Raw genomic sequence first — 17,948 nt, 5'->3', positions numbered from 1 at the left:
GACACAATGGCTCTGTCCTGGCACCAGCTGCAAACTGCTAATTGGTGGGGGTGTCAGACCCCAAAACAATCTAATAGGTCATCAATATCTAGATTCCAGACAACTCCTTCACATCACATTAAAAACCTCTTTACGATATTCTAGAACTAAATGTCACCGCGTGCGGTAAGGTCCCACAGTGGTGGCCTCAGACTGCCAGAATTTTATCATATAACCGTACCAGGCAGGAGATTTGCTGTGTAGCTCTTAAACATGAAAATCTGTTCACTCTAAAAATGTATTACAAATTTAATCACCACAATTATTTTTTTTATCTAGTCAGAAAATGAAAGTTATTTCATGGTAAAGATTGAATCTCACCTGACTGCCATCTTCAAGGGCTCTGCGGATGCTCTGCCGGGAATCGATCCAGTACAGGTGCTTTTCCACAGGATCATAGTCAATGGCACGAACATTGCGTAGGTTGTGAATAGGGAGGATGATGTCAGGGCTCTGCTGCTCGTCGATCACCATCCTGTTAATCGCATTTTTCTGACTGAAGAGCAGGAAGGAGCTAGGAGCTGAGACGAGAGCAACACATTAACATGGCACACAGACATTATAACCCCCAGACTGGCAGCTCGCTGCGATCCACCACTCACCACTACAAGTCTTGTTGTCCGGGTTCAAGAAGTAGTGCACGGGGCAACTGCAGGTGTAACCAGCCACCGGTGTGGCCAGACAAAGGTGGGAGCAGTGGCCATTGCTGGCCGCACACTCATTCCAGCCTGACTGTCTGGAGGAGTGAAATACCAGGATGTCCATGACGTAGTCCAAGTGACCTTGGATGATGGTCCTGTTCTGGCCACTGGTTTTGTTGGCTCTCTCAATGCTCCGACGGCTCCAATCAGTCCAGTATATGAAATCTTGGTACTGAGTAAGACCAAAAGGGTGCGGCAAGTCGTCGGCTATGACTTCACGATCTTGTCCTGTGAGTGAGTATAAAGATTGTAAGACTTGGGACAAAAGCGTAGGCTAGGAAAAGGGTCAGATGTCTCCAGATGTGAGACTACATGCCAGGGTGGATAAAAAAAAAAAAAAATCAATGATTTAAAAAATAAAAATAATATATATTTTTTTAATATAAAATGCTTTTTGAGGAAAATATATTACCATCCAAAGGTTATTCCAGCATGAAATAAAGATTAGTTTTTTAATTATGTAGAATAAGGCTGTATACGTAAAAAATTTTGGGCAAATAAATTCCATTAATCCATTCACAATGTCATGCTCTTCCAGAGGTTTTTGTAAGATTATTGGGCAGTTTCTCTGCCTACAAGATATTATCAGAGATGCTTGGTTTACTTTTGCAGTTCTCAAAACTGAATTTGACTCAGCAGAGATCACATGCCTCTTCTTCACAGCAAAAATGTTATAACATGAACAGAGTTGAGAAAAAGACCTTAATCCTAACTTCTACAAACCTATGAATACAGAATCAACCTAATCAAACTAATATGAAAAGTTGTTATTCTAAAAATCTTCATCTACTTGCATATTATAAGTTATACCAGCAAGAATTAGTCTTTATGGAGAAAACTATGATTTAAATCAAGCCTTACTGACTAGTGATTTAAATCAAATCCACCCTGCTACATGCACAAGAGAGCCACAGAGAATATGGCTGTCTCCACATTCCCCTTTTCTGAATTGCCCTAATTCATCTGAAATGGACAATGAAGGACCTTGAAAATAAATATTCCATATTTGTTTAAGTCTCTGCTTGCTGTCAGCGAATGCATTTTTTCTCAAATTTTTTTTTTAAAGTTTCTATGCAAATGACGAAAGACAGATATAAACTTGCTTGTTACAATGAATCAATCTTCTCCTATTCTGGACTCCAAACAGATACACTCTAACAAAACTACTGCTGTGAAAAGTAGACTTTTGCCTCTTGAATGTAAAATAAAGTTCACACTCACAGAAAGCAAGCAGAGATCTTGAAAAACATTTAAAATAAAGCATATCAGAGGTGCAATGATAATGGCAAATTTATGAGAAACGGAGATAAAACTTAAAGCAGCCGTCAGAATTGCACTGGAGGAGAGCGGAGGATTGTGGGCCACAGAAAGAGGCCGATAGACGGGGATGCTTCATACAAAGAGGATCAGTTACTTAAAACACTGTGTTAAACATTTCCCCCTGCAGATAAATCCTTTTTAATGCAAATTAACTTGGTGCAGAGAGTGGAGTTTGGCACCTCTCCATGAGCAGACTCGCTTCCTGAACAGAAACGTACCCAGGCGTGGGGAGCAGGCTGCACAGCTGGGGAGCCCTTCATTCACCTGCAGGAACCTCGCTGGCCCGAGGCCCGGCACACGGCTCACAGAGACGAGCCATGATGGTTGTTAGTATTAAATATGCATACAAGGCTGCATAACAATGCTTCATGCACTGATACTACGCTAAGCTTATTTAATATTATGCTGATTTCTTATGTTGGTCCCTAAGTGCCCAAGTGTATGGATAGGACTTAAAATCCCTCAGCTCAACATGCTGCAGAACACTAAATGCTGCTCTGGATGCGACTGGAAAGGCCCCTTTACATGGGCTGACAATCGCCTGATCTTAAATTGGAGGCGAGAGCTGCGTTTACCTGCAGCAATCACTGCTGCATACAGATTCATTGTTTCTGTGCGGCAGATCGCTCTTTACAGAAAGGGAGTAGTAACGGAGTGGGAGTCCTATCCGTCATAATAAAAGTCTATGGGCTGCATAATGGGTCCGTCTCATTTCCATTATGCAGGAGAGGACTCCCGTGCATAACGGAAAACGGGATGGATCAGTTTTGCAGCCCATAGACTTTTATTATGACAGAATGAAATAACGGAATGCCTCTAAAGGATTCCGTGGTAATGGAATCCATAACGCAATTCTGCTTTTACCAGTAAATGAATCGCAAACGAATTTCAAAATATGAAATTCGCTCATCTCTAGACACAATGCATGATCAGAACATGCATTTAAGCTGTTCCTCAGGAGGCCAATGTAATGCAACAATTAGGATTACTCACCGAGCATGTTTGAGGACTCAATAAGATTGGTGTCTAGATCTGTCCAGTAAAGCCTCCTCTCTGCATAGTCAATGGTTAGCCCATTGGCGCGGCCCACATTGGGCACCAAGGTGATGCGTTCACTTCCATCCATAGCTGCTCTGTCAATCTTAGGTTTTCCACCCCACTCCGTCCAATACATAAACCTAGAAAACAATACATTGGATGCTTTATACAGCTCTGGTCGAGACTGCACAGACAGAACGACGAGGGCAGCTCTGGCTGTGACTAGAGTAGGACATGATCTACTGCATTAAAGGGCACTGAGCAATATCATTATACAGGGTGGGCCATTTATATGGATACACCTTAATAAAATGGGAATGGTTGGAGATATTAACTTCCTGTTTGTGGCACATTAGTATATGTGAGGGGGGAAACTTTTCAAGATGGGTGGTGACCATGGCGGCCATTTTGAATCTAACTTTTGTTTTTTCAATAGGAAGAGGGTCATGTGACACATCATGTAGCACAGGCTTCCAGTATCCGTAGTTTCAGGTGCTGCACATCTTGTATCTTCACAGCATAGACGATTGCCTTCAGATGATACGAGATGTGCAGCACCTGAAACTACGGATACTGGAAGCCTGTGCTAGCATTTCTCCTGCGGTGTTGCTATCAGTGTGTGAAGAGTGGGAGAAGAGGGTTGCATTGACAATCCAACACAATGGGCAGCACATTGAACACATTTTATAAGTGGTCAGAAACTTGTAAATAACTCATGAAAGAATAAAGTTACGTTAAAACCAAGCACACCATTGTTTTTCTTGTGAAATTCCCAATAAGTTTGATGTCACATGACCCTCTTCCTATTAAAAAAAAACAAAAGTTGGATTCAAAATGTCCGACATCAAAATGGCTGCCATGGTCACCACCCATCTTGAAAAGTTTCCCCCCTCACATATACTAATGTGCCACAAACAAGAAGTTAATATCACCAACCATTCCGATTTTATTAAGGTGTATCCATATAAATGGTCTCACTTCAGCAAACATTTAATATGTAGAGGAAGTTAATACAAGCCATTTACTAATGTATTGTTATTATCCATATTGCTTCCTTTGCTGGCCGATTCATTTTTCCATCACATTATACACTGCTCGTTTCCATGGTTACGACCACCCTGCAATCTGTCAGTGGTGGTCGTGCTTGCACACTATAGGAAAAAGTGCTGGCCTCTCTGGCGGCTGGGACCATGGAAGTGCACATAGGCCGGTGTTTTTCCTATAGTGTGCAAACACAACCACCACTGATGGATTGCAGGGTGGCCGTAACCAAAAAAACAAGCAGTGTATACTGTGATGGAAAAATTAATCCAGGCAGCAAAGGAAGCAATATAGACAATCACAATATATTAGTAAGTGCCTTGTATTAACTTCCACTACATAATAAATGCTATTTGCTGAAGTGAGACAAGCCCTTTACGTTATTTCTGCACATGCATCCATGATTACAGCTTGGAGCTTCTGTCGTCTTTTTCCAGAGCTCACCTTTACCTACATGATTTTGCACATTCTCTTCAGCTCAGCCATGACCTACTTTACACAAGAGGAATGGCAGGGAGACTGATTCTGACTAAATGACCAGATAATATTTCACCTTTGTGTCATTACTGATAGAGTAGATAAATGTCCCTTTGTTACAATGAACAGAGACGGACAAAAAGGACAACAGCCATTTTTAAAAACTTTCCATTTTCTTTCACAAAGCAGAAAATGATAATTCTCCAGTGAGCGGGTCTAATAAAGGCGGGGTCCACAGTGGAAGAGGAGGGATCCACAGCGGAAGAGGAGGGATCCACAGCGGAAGAGGAGGGATCCACAGCGGAAGAGGAGGGATCCACAGCGGAAGGAGGACGGAGAGGGAGACTCAGAGCAGAAAGGTGGGCGAGAGATAGGGAGGAGGTTATCCACAGCAGAGAAATCAACCTCATTTTGCAGCGACAGATCCTCTGCTCCCACACCACTGTATTACTAGTCAGCCATGCAAGTCTAAGATGCCACAGTTGCCACCCAGCTTCCACAGGAAGGGTGAGCTGCAATATCAGACAGCCCATAAGCAAAAATAGCACAGTGTCTGAAACCGCATGAGAGACCTCACTGCCCAGGCTATCTTAAGGGGTACGCATCTTTCATGACAGGAAAGGGTATCAGGGAGTAAAAGGATGGACATTAAGGTCAACTCTTGGGTCAAGTGTATCTAGGTATAACAGATTATCTGGTAACTCACCCCTCTGCTGGGTCAAGTGCGAGTGCCCGCGGGCTGTCCAAGTCCTTCCACACCAGGATCTGCCGGTGAAGGCCATCAAGCTTAGAAACCTCAATACGATTGGTGCCAGTGTCTGCCCAGTACAGGTTCTTCCCCAACCAGTCCACCGCCATGCCCTCTGGGTAATCCAAGCCAAACTGAACCACATGCTCCAGAGCACTTCCGTTCATGAACGCACGACTAATCGTCTGTAAAGAGCACAAAGCAAGATTTGTGAATGCACCTCAGAATGGGACTAAAAGTATACAACAGGATGTAAAATGATCATATAATCAATATAGTTCCAAATTAGTCCAAAATTCCTTTACATATAAACTGGAAAAATGACTCACCACTTCAGAACCACACAAATTTTGTGTTTTTCCAGCTCACTAATGCAGAACAAAAAGACTTGTTACCCATTATCACTCACGCACGCACCTTTAAACTTATGTCTGTCCAGTAAATCCTGTTGTCCGTAACATCAAAATCCAGAGCAGAGGCCTCCTTCACGCCGGTCAGTGGGATGGCTACGTTGTTATTGTTTGTCTCTAGAGAAATGCGCCGAATGTCTGCCCGTCGAGAGAAGAGCAGGAAAGCCTCAGGCACGATGCACGTCTTCATATCGTTGATGAGCTCTAGGCCGATGGGACAAGCGCACCGTGGTCCCTGAGGGCGATAGAGGCACAGATGGCTGCAGCCACCGTTGTTGTCTGCACATGCATTGGTCCCTTTAAGAGAAGATTAAACAAAATTAGAATACACGGAGGCAATACACAACCTCAAGATCCTCTCCAAATGACAGTGTCCTTTACTCACCTGACATCCTGTGAATGTTGGTGGCTTTTAATCCCATCAGGTCAGGCAGTTGGTCTATGATGACCTCTCGCTCCCCCGAATGCTTATGAACCCGCTCGATACTGCGCCTCTGCCAGTCTGTCCAGTACACATAATCCCCCAGCAACGTGAAACCGAAGATATGAGGCAGCTTGTCCTCCACCAGCACCCGCCGACCAGTTCCATTTGTAGTCATAACCTGCAATAAGTCATGGAGCCACACTTACTACAAAGCACAAGACTAAGTGCTAGGCAAAAGAGGATGCTGGCCTAGTCCTGCTCACACAGCTTCTACCAGAGTCAGCAAGCCTGACAGCTTCACGCAGTCTAGATTTAAGGTTACGTTCACACATTCAGGTTTTATGGCAAATCTGTTGTGTACTATTTAAGGATCTGCAAGAGAAATCCGAGACTGACACTTTGATTTCTACTGCGGATGGGCCAGCGGACCCGCAAGAGGATTAACCTCACTACCACTCAATAGATCTCATAGGTCTATCTCGGGGGATCCTCCTTTCATATGACTTAGACATAGGCCCAAAACGAAAAGTTAACCTGTTTTTCCAGTGATATCAATTCCATTCTTATAGTTTACATCCCGTTATCAACTGCATCCTGACAAGTATCACAACTGGATGGATCAGCGGTGAATTGTCCCATCGGCTACATGCACATGAACATATTCTGTTTCCAAGTCCGTTCCGTTTTTTTTTGCGGATTTAAGGAGACGTGGTAGGTCTACTTTAAAACCTCTCTCACCTTGGGACTCGCAAGTACCATCTTGTATTGTTTAGGCCTCATGCACATGACCGTTGTTTTGGTCCGCATCCGAGCCACAGTTTTTTTGGCTTTGATGTGGATCCATTCATTTCAACGGGTCCGCAAAAAATGCGGACAGCACACCGTGTGCTGTCCGCATCAGTATGTCCGTTCCATAGCCCAGCAAAAAAAATAGAACATGTCCTATTCTTGTCAGTTTTAGGCATTGTTACAATGGATAAGCAAAAAAATGTAAAATAAAGGATGACATACGGAAGTCATCCTTTTTTTTGAGGACCGCAAAACACATACGGTCGTGTGCATGTAGCCTAAAACTCATGTCATCCATACAAGACCATGAGAAACTAAACTGAATCGGAGATTGCTCTTCAATGATACTGTTTCACAGCACCAAGTATAGCTGGATGATCCTTGGACACCACAAAGAATTCCCCAAATCAAGAAGAAAAAAAGAATAAATAGGACCATAAGACAATCCGCCCAGAGCAGGGCTGGCCAACCTGCGGCTCTGCAGCTGTTGCAAAACTACAACTCCCAGCATGCCCAGACAGCCTACAACTATCAGCCTACAGCATGGCGGGAATTGTAGTTTTACAACAGCTGGAGAGCCGCAGGTTGGCCAGCCCTGGCCCAGAGGATCGACCACAAGACAATCCGCCCAGAGGATCGACCACAAGACAATCCGCCCAGAGGATCGACCACAAGACAATCCGCCCAGAGGATCGACCACAAGAAAATCCGCCCAGAGGATCGACCACAAGACAATCCGCCCAGAGGATCGACCACAAGACAATCCGCCCAGAGGATCGACCACAAGACAATCCGCCCAGAGGATCGACCACAAGACAATCCGCCCAGAGGATCGACCACAAGACAATCCGCCCAGAGGATCGACCACAAGACAATCCGCCAGAGGATCTACCATAAGACAATCCGCCAGAGGATCTACCATAAGAAGATTCGCCCAGCAGCCATAGGGATTTCCCTCCCAGCAGTGTCTCCTCTTACATGTGAAGCCATCTCTGGTCCATCAGAGGTTAAGCATTAGATAACCCCCATTTTTCACCCCAGTTCAGGAACTGAAATCTGTGGTGGTTGCAGCTCTAGGAAGTGCAGAGTGGTGTGAAGTTTCACGTTAGGGGTCAATTCTAAACACCAGGAAACCGCAGAGGGGAGAAAGTCGACTACAGGAAACACATGTGGCTTCAACCGCATCAACCCAACTCCCTGGGCGGAGAGCCGGCACAGAGCAGAGCACATGAGAGCTGCAACAGTTCACCAAGTACTGTAGGTTATCTAACAATATAAAAGCTCCTCTGTGATGTAAACGCATCCGCAGCACAAATCTGGCCTTTACTACAATGTATTAGTGCAGGTCAAATGTTTACTCCAGGATTCCAGACTGTAACAGACCCTCAGCTGTGAGAAGTAGTGAATAAAGGATGGATTTTTAGCATTTGGAAATAAAACAAGAAAGTTCTTGTTCACTGGAAGCAAGCATGGTTATTTCTCCTGATTACATGGAAATGATTATAACACTGTAGTACGTGGCCAGTCATACCTCTGACAGCAGCTTCCCACTTAGAGGGGTCATCCCACGAAAACGTATTTAGAAGTCAATGGAGCAGGGAACTGACATACGAGCTGCTCCTCAGAGAGGGGACTCGGAAACCTCCCTTATTTGGGATCATGGGGGGGAGGGGGGACAGCATTGGGAACTCTAGTGCTCCGTTATTTAACCCTTTTATGTTCATAAGCAGCACTATTCTTTCACAAACACTGCTGCACACTCACACTAATGTGAAGTCTATGGAGTAGGGTGTTTGATAAAGGCTATGTGTTAGCCGAAACGTAACAACCCTGTAACACGTTTTTGTTCACCTGAGCGGTTCCCAATAAAGGGATTTTTGTACCGGACATGCTGCCTCCATCATCATTTATTGGAAAGTCTATGGAGTAAACATCCTTACAATGCCAAGTGAAAAAAAAAAAAAAAGGCAGGGGGACAAATATGTGGAATAACAGTCGCAGCAGTCACAGGGTTAAGCATGCCGTGATGTGCAGTTCACATTAGACGCCCCTCCCACTCCCTGCTGGTGTGGTACAATGAGTGGCGGCCATCTTTTTTTTTTTTTTTTTAAAGAGATTAATGTCACTGCTGTAGAGACAGTCTGCTGCAAGCTGCCAGATAAAAACGGGGAACAAAAGCTTCTTCTGAACCCCCCTGCTGAGGTCTATTAACCACCACGGCCAGCTTATCGACGTCTCGGGGACTGGCAGAGAACCCACAAAGCGACGCCTGTACTTAGAAGTTCAGAAAAAAATTTAAATATAGAGCTACATCCCACTGGATTGAACAGCGCATACAACACGCGGCTAACCCAAGACCCGTCCCTTACTATTATCACAGGGAGCACCTGAAGGCGGCGAGGAACACGCCGTCTTATTTCAGAACGTCACAAATTAACAAAATGGGGAACAAAGGCCCCTTATTAACCCCTTAATGGCCAACATTTTAGTACTAAAAGCAGAAGTAGTGGTTTAATGGCTGTAACCTTCTCTGTTGGGCCACCAAAATAGATACAAGGACATGAGGCTGTTTTTTAAAACCACTTTTAGAGAATTTTATACTTTTTTTTTTAGCTTTTTAAGCTACGTTCACATCTGCGTTTTTGCTGGATCCGTCATGGATCAGCAAAAACGCTTCCGTCATGATAATGCAACTGTCTGCATCTGTTATGAACGGATCCCGTTGTATTATCTCTAAAACTGCCAAAACAGATCAGTGTCTAAAACCATTGTAAGTAAATGGGGGATGGATCCGTTTTCTTTTGTGTCAGAGAAAACGGATCCGTCACCATTGACTTACATTGTGAGTCATGACTGATCCGTCTTGATCAGTTTCCCAGGACGCACTCAGAAACACTGTTTTCAGCTCTTTTGTGTGCGTCATGGGAACACAATGAAACGGAACGGAATGCATTCTGGTGCACTCAAATCCCTTCAGTTCAGTTTTGTCCCCGTTGACAATGAATGGGGACAAAACTGAAGCATTTTCCCCCGGTATTGAGATCCTATGATCAGTGTTCAGCGTACTTGTGTTTTAAGTTCGGCGTCTAAAGTTCAGCTTCGGGTTATTGAAGAATCCCATTATGGATTCTAAATTCCGTTATGGTGCCTGGTAACGGAATCCATAACGGGATACTTCGATAACCCGAACTTTAAACACAAGTTCGCTCAACACTACCTATGACGGATCTCAATAGCGGAAAGGAAAACGCTGATGTGAAAGTAGCCTTCGTTGAAAAGTGTTCAAAAATAGAATGCAATTTTTACCTTTTTTTTTTTTTTCAAAGCTATGGATCTGTATCTGTTAAGTTTGCAAACAGAAAAATGAAGGTAATAATATGGATATCCTGTTTTGTTTTGCTAGTTTTGATGCGTAATAAAGGTGAGGAGAGGTATTAGGTCTGTACAAGTCTTTTGTCTATGCACTATATTCCTAGCAGAGAGCAAGCAGAGGTCTTAACGCTGAAGAAACAATTCAGGAAAAGCGGACTCCTACCTCTATTTTGTCTGTCTTGGCATCTCCCCAGTATATTTTTCCTTCTGCATAGTCCAATGCGAGACCGTTCGGCCACCCAAGCGAGGTGTTCACTAATACAACCCTATCAGAACCATCCATTGCCGCTCGTTCAATTTTGGGAGTTTCTCCCCAGTCAGTCCAGTACATATAACTGCAGAGATAAAAGGGACATGTAAGCAGAACTGATCAAAGGGCAACTGCTTTACAAGGAATTCCTAACTTGACTTTTACAAGAACCAACGCCTTAAGACAGGGAGAAAACAGCTGCTGGGAAATCTATTGATCTACCACTGATCTCCCCGCCATGTGAACACCATGTTGCTCTTTTCACCTAAATAGATACAAAAGTCTGAGCCAAGGAATTATTTATATGGCTGGTGCTCTGCTTTTCTGATACATAGCTCCAAATACCCAGTGCAAGAAAAGTTAAAAGGGTTTTCTCATTTTCCACAGGATAGGTGATAAAAGTATGATTGATGAGGGGGTCCTTTCGTAGGGAATCCCAATAATCCAAAAAACGGGGGTCCCAAGTCCCCTGTGTGAACTGAGTGTTAGTGTGCACATGTGACCACAACTCCATTCACTTCTGCGAGACTGCTGGAGACAGCCAAGCACAGTACCTGGCAGTCAAATACACAATGAATGGTGCAATGGTCAAACATGGGCTCTACGGCTCTAAATCACACAAGCGACTCAAGAACCTCTGCTCCAGTGACCGGTAAAAGGTTCCCAGAAGTCCTACATCAGCAGCTCCTTCTTTTCTCTCCTGCATTGACCATTTACCATAAAATATCAGCTCACTGGTAGATCATGTTACATGCAGCCAATAGAAGTCTATGAAGAGGGGAGGAGAAGGAGGCTCTAGTAAAGGCGGGTTTACACGTGCCGATGGAACAACCGATTCTCGGGAAGGAAGCGTTCCTTCCCGACAATCGGCTGCTCGTTCAGTGAAGGAGATCGCTCCTTCACAGTACGAGGTTGAGGGATCGCGATTGTGATCCCTCGTCTCCATACAGAATCATTGTTTCTGGGCAGCAGGTCGCTGTTTAAACACCACAATCTACTGCCCAGGAACGATGACTGGAGTGCCTGCACGAACGACAGGATCAGCTGATTAACGACCATTTTGCTTGTTCATCGGGTGATCAGTGGCACAGTTAGATGGTCAGATTATCAGGGAACGAGTGCTCGCAGGAACGGCTGTTTCCGATAATCTGGCTGATTATTGGTGCATGTAAATCTTAAGTTTTCTATCTCACTCCCAATGCAGGATTCACAGCTACACTGCTCAGCACTACAGTATAAGGTCTCATGTGCACACAAAATGTGTTTTTGGTCAGCATCCAATCTGCATTTTTTTCTGGCCAGATGCAGACCCAATGGGGCCACATCTTTGCTCCGCGGTCCCAAAAAAAAATAAAAAATAATAATACATGTCCTATTCTTGTCCGTTTTACGGACAAGGATAGGACAGTTCTATAGAGGGCAGGACGTTCTGTGCTGCAAAAAGCACGCCTGGACTGTATCTGAGTTTTGCAGTCCGCAAAAAAGGCAACAGCCGTCTGCATGAGCCCTAGGGCTGTATAACATAACGTACCCGTGAGTTGGATCCAGCACAATCGCCCTGGGCTCATCAAGGTCCTCTGATATTAGAATCTTGCGCATGGTTCCATTTAACCGCGTTACCTCAATCCGGTCAGTTCCAGTGTCCGTCCAGTACAAGTTCCGTGCCACCCAGTCTACAGCAATGCCATCAGGATGAGACACTTGAGAAACAATGATAAACTGACTGGATGAACCATCTATCTGCGCCCGGCGGATAGCCCGCACCTCGTCATCTGTCCAGTAAATATAGCTGTCAACCGGGTCATAATCTATGGCAATGGCGTGGCGAATATCATCTAATGGAAGAACGATGTCTGTGAAGTCAGGGGTGTCCAAAGATATTCTCCTAAGATCTGTCCGCCGGGCGAGAAGTAATAACTCTGTCGCACCTGCAGAAATTCAGAGGGAGAATCATTAATGCCACATCTCAATCCTCAGTAAATGTAAGGCCACATGAAATGGTTGCAAACCTCGCCAATGTGTGGTTTTACAGTAAACTGGCACGATTTTCAAATCAATCCTTAACCATGATCTAGCAATGTGAAAACTGCGACAATTTGCAGTAATACAACAGGTCAGCGCAGTTTGTGGAATCCTCTCTTAATACAGTACAAGCTAAGTAGATGAGATCTTTAAAATCTTGTGTACACACTTCGGAAAGTAACCGCACTGCACAGCATGTCAACTGTTTGTGCGGCATTTACTCTTTGCAAAGCACGAGATCCGGAGCAAATCCATCTCTAAATCCGCGACAAAATCCACAAGTAACACATGCAGATTTTGGTGCAGATTTAGTACGGTAACCAGTGAAAAATGCACGACAATCCGCGTGGAAAATCCACACAAACTACACTGCTGTGTGCATATATCCTATTCTGCGCAGCAAATTTCATCCAGCTTTCCCAAACTCCTGAATGGCAAAGCTGAATGCATAGACAAAATGCTGCAGTAATAGTGGCCATATTAACAGTCATGCAGATTTCCTAAAGAAATGATATTTTTTGGTAGACTTTGTGTGGGTGGGGGTGAAGAGGGTGGCCAAAAGCTCAAAATAACTTGAAGCAGCGGTCCCAACCTTTGGCTCTCCAGCTGTAGCAAAACTACAACTCCCATCAAGCCCTGAACATATCAATGTGATATTGAGGGCTTTGTTACCAATCAACTGTAATATTTTTACCGCCTTCTGTTCTGCTCTCCCAGGATTAATGGTCAGCTCAGAGTAAAATGTGTTTAGTCTAGTGACATTTTTCCTCAGCAAAGGCTCCACAGGATTTAGGTACCCCTCCTCCCACCCCCTTAACACAAACATGAGGCCCAAGCAGGAGAATTCCTCAATGTTGACTTAAGGGCAGGGACAACATTCCAGGCCCAGACAAAGGAGCCAGAGAGAAACTACGCCAAGAGGGGGCGCCAAGGCGCAGAGTCCCGACAGAACAGCAGAGTTTGGTGCTGGGAATACGGAAGGATCCTGGAGAACGCTTTTTACCAAAACCTATGACGCTGCCGCGCAGGAACCTGCTGCTCTTTATGTGCTGCTGACTAACAGCTCAAGCAGCTGCAGTTGCGTGACAGAAGCCAGACAAAAAGGCAGCCAGGAGCACCTGTGGAGTGATTGTTATCAGATGGCCTAACTAGTCACCGGCTCCTTACCCGAACGTTACCAGCGAGCACGGGGCACAAACCATTGGCCTGCGGCCAGGCTGCTCACTAAGTAAATGGTACAGTGATCCAAGTTTCCATTAATATTAGACGGAAAAAATAAAATAAAAAAAATGCATACACTAAAGGGGAAATACGTTAGTGGCAGCATCTCCATCCATTATACAGGCTGCCCATATACACTGGCAAAGAGGTGGTAAATGAAGGCCATGCCATAAGCAAATGACTGCAGGAGCCTGATGGACAGAAGCTCTGCACCATGCAGGACAGGCAGTGCACAGTACATCATGGCTACCCCATACTCCACAGCCATGCACGTTGTGATCAAGTTCTTGCCATTTCTGAACAGCAATATTTCTTATCCTAGGCTGATCTTGAGTTGTATTCTACTCCTGAGCTGTACTCACTATTCTTCTGGTGGAGTCACTGTGTACATACATTACCCTGTACTGATCCTGTATTATACTCTAGAGCTATTCTGCTGGTGGAGTCACTGTGTACATACATTACTTATCCTGTACTGATCCTGAGTTACATCCTGTATTATACTCCAGAGCTGCACTCACTATTCTGCTGGTGGAGTCACTGTGTACATACATTACCCTGTACTGATCCTGTATTATACTCCAGAGCTGCACTCACTATTCTGCTGGTGGAGTTACTGTGTACATACAATACTCATCCTGTACTGATCCTGAGTTACATCCAATATTATACTCCAGAGCTGCACTCACTATTCTGCTGGTGGAGTCACTGCGTACATACATTACCCTGTACTGATCCTGTATTATACTCCAGAGCTGCACTCACTATTCTGCTGGTGGAGTTACTGTGTACATACAATACTCATCCTGTACTGATCCTGAGTTACATCCTGTATTATACTCCAGAGCTGCACTCACTATTCTGCTGGTGGAGTCACTGCGTACATACATTACCCTGTACTGATCCTGTATTATACTCCAGAGCTGCACTCACTATTCTGCTGGTGGAGTTACTGTGTACATACAATACTCATCCTGTACTGATCCTGAGTTACATCCTGTATTATACTCCTATACCTATGTAAAACTGCTAACACCCTACATACAGGCAGTTTTTTTTACTTTTATTTCTCCCTAGTGAGAAACCAGCGGAGACTCACCCTGTAAACACGTCATGCCATCATCCTGGAGCCTCACTCCCGTCGGACAGGCGCACTGGTAAAATGGCTCCACTGGAGACATGAGGCACAGATGAGAACAGCCGCCATTGTTCCCAGCACATGGATTTGTAGCTGCCAGAGAAAGAAGAACAAAAATCGGTAAATGTGAAGATTACCTCTACTGCCTGAAATCCAACTTCCTACCCATTCACAAGGCTCAGGCTCCGGCTCTACTTCTCCCTCATGCCTTACACTGCAGCTCTGCTCCCAGGGTACTATGACCAGCGATACCATTTTAGCTGTATTCTCTCCAGAAGTCTAACAGTCTCAAATCCTCCTCAGGCTGCGGATCTGTCTCACCCCCCATGCTTTATACTCCAGATTTGCCAATTCGTACTGCTGAATAGCATTAGGAAACCATAGAAAACAAACCAACCACTACTGACCATTTGGTTGCCTCAAGTGGCTGAATGCATGGATATCCATGGGGGAGAAGATGTTGCTGTCCACTTCTCTGCGGTCTTCCCCGGTGTACTTGTTACACGCTAGAATTGACCGTGTATTCCAGTCCGTCCAGAATATTGTGTCCCCAAAGAGGGTGAGGGCGAAGGGATGTGGAAGTGATCCTTTCACCACCGTTTGTCTGGAAAAGAAAAAGAGACCCTCAAAGTCAGTGCATGTAAACCTCTATAGATTGCGCAAAAGTGAATTAAAAAAAAAAAAAGGAAGGACCACAGTCCCACATGGGACCCGCTATATACTGAGCACTAATCCATTTCAGGAAAGTGATGGTCTCTCTATTCTTAACTCCTGTTAATGCACTAAGCAACTGCATAGACAGCAATTCCCTACACTTCACCGACAGCTCCTTACCAGCAATATAGGGGCCCCTGCAGGTACCTGTAAATAACCCTGCTGCTCAGCATGGATTCATTTTATAATTGACACAGTTTGCATACAGCAACGATTTTGCGCATGTCTAAGAAAGCTCTGCTTCTCAGGAGCAATATTTGCCACTGCCGGGCCCTGGTGGTGGGGAGGGGGGCACTGCACGGAGATAATCGCCAGCCAGGGATTCCATGTCATGTACTCAGTCACAAGGATCTCTTTATGCAATCAGCCTGTGGAGGCAGCGAAAACAAAGGAGACTTTATGGAAAAAATAATGGAAAGTACAAATGCCGTCCGCTGCCATTTCCTGTGGAGGAGGGGGTGCGGGTCTAGGGAGATTATCACAAGAGTAATCAGACACAGGGAGCAATGAAAAACACATCCCCAGAGGTGAGCGGGCGGCTAAAGTAAACAGGTCGGTCCCGGACGCACAGTCCTCGCAGCTGGAACCGTTTGGTTCCTACAAATAAAACAAATTTAGGTTCAGCAACCCCCGGGAGGAACAAAGAGGGAGGTTGAAGACTAAACACGCAGGAGGAGCAGACCTTGTTAACTGCTGCCATGCTGGACGCGGTGTCCACCGTGCCGCAACCACTGCAACATTTGTCAAAATCTTGCAAAGAAAAAAAAATAAGTGGGTCCATTTCCTCTAGATCCCCCCCCCCAATGCTCATGGGTGCAGGTTTCTTTCTATTCTCACGTGGCAAGGGAAGTTTCTGTTTCTGCAAGCCACCCTAAGGCCCCATGGACATGTCCGGATCCACAAAATACGGGTGCGGTCCATGTTGCATCCACAGACCCATTGACCACATCCTATGATCGGTACTGTACTAACTCCTGAGGAGATGTGTGAGGCCCCATGCAAACGACTGCACAAATGGTGGAACTGCAAAATACGGATGTGGTCCTTGTGCAGTCTGCATTTTACTTTAGCAAATGGCATTGATCATATACACAAAGTGAATACAAGCCACTTACTAATGTATTGTGATTGCCCATATTGCTTCCTTTGCTGGCTGGATTCATTTTTCCCATCACATTACACACTGCTCGTATCCAGGGGTTACGACCAGCCTGCAAATCCAGCAGCGGGGGACGTGCTTGCACATTATAGGATTGCAGGGTGATCAAAGCCCAGAGACAACCCCGCTAATGGTTCCTCAGTCCTCATCCTGCAGACAAGTACAGGACAAGTCCTATCTTTCTGAGGAACGGACACGTGGACGCGGAAAGCGCATGGATCATCCGTGTGCTCTCCGAATCCATATGACCGTTCCTCAAAATGCAGACCACGGACCAAGTGAAAACAACAGGTCCACAAATAAAATGCAGACTGCACAAGGACCACATCCGTATTTTGCAGATCCGCGATTTGAAGAACGCATGACGGATATGGTCGTATGCATGGGGCCTGACCATCTCCTTAGGAGATTGCACTGATCATAGGACACAGTCATTACCTGGAAGTCATTAATATCCGCAGATAGGACGTGCTGGCCTCCAAGCAACGGTGGTGATAAGGACGTGGATATTAACTGGCGAGAACAATGCGGCACACTATGGCTTCCTGCAGAGAGCTGAAACGAGCAATGCAGGAAGGAAAGCGGCGTAGGACACTTTCACCGGTCAGATACATAATGCATTTATAACAGATAACGGGCACCAGACGTAAAGACTGCGCCAATTAATGGCTGCTTAGTTTGTCACGTGGCTCAGAGGAATTCATCTGTCACTTACACACCATGAGGAGGTAAATCATGGTAAACAGCAGGGGCATATGCCCCATGGTCATCACAAGGTACCCATCATTTACCTTCTACATCCAGGTGTGACAGACATCACTATCCACCACTTTACTTTAGAGACTCTTTATAAAGTATTTTCCCGAAAAAATTATTCTAAATGATGCTAGATCTCTGCTTGCAGCCAGTGAATGCCATCCTCCAGAGGACGAAAACCCGTCCTGACCCAATTCACCTCACAGATCTGCTACTTACAATGCATCAGCAGCACAAATCTCTGCCCTATCCTGATAGTTTGTTACAATGTATCAGTTTACCTCACAAAGGATTGTCTAAACTGGATACAACTGTAACAAACCCTCAGC

The 17,948-nt window shown here is 45.0% G+C and overlaps 1 protein-coding gene across 1 annotated transcript in view; it reads right to left on the bottom strand.

Moving 5' to 3' along the window:
* Positions 1 to 17,948, bottom strand: part of LRP6 (LDL receptor related protein 6) — a 50,625-nt gene that overhangs the window by 10,779 nt on the left and 21,898 nt on the right. The window contains exons 4-13 of the mRNA XM_040437157.1: positions 15,398 to 15,594; positions 14,952 to 15,083; positions 12,141 to 12,537; positions 10,523 to 10,694; positions 6,160 to 6,376; positions 5,782 to 6,071; positions 5,323 to 5,549; positions 3,054 to 3,238; positions 642 to 968; positions 361 to 560 (exon numbers count right to left, since the gene is read on the bottom strand). Of these exons, the coding sequence (XP_040293091.1) occupies positions 361 to 560; positions 642 to 968; positions 3,054 to 3,238; positions 5,323 to 5,549; positions 5,782 to 6,071; positions 6,160 to 6,376; positions 10,523 to 10,694; positions 12,141 to 12,537; positions 14,952 to 15,083; positions 15,398 to 15,594 (2,344 nt within the window). The remainder of the gene's footprint in view (positions 1 to 360; positions 561 to 641; positions 969 to 3,053; positions 3,239 to 5,322; positions 5,550 to 5,781; positions 6,072 to 6,159; positions 6,377 to 10,522; positions 10,695 to 12,140; positions 12,538 to 14,951; positions 15,084 to 15,397; positions 15,595 to 17,948) is intronic.

Source organism: Bufo bufo, chromosome 1 (genome assembly GCF_905171765.1).
Source record: "Bufo bufo chromosome 1, aBufBuf1.1, whole genome shotgun sequence".
In the NCBI taxonomy this organism is placed as follows: Eukaryota; Metazoa; Chordata; class Amphibia; order Anura; family Bufonidae; genus Bufo; species Bufo bufo.
This window is presented reverse-complemented; position numbering and strand designations above follow the sequence as displayed.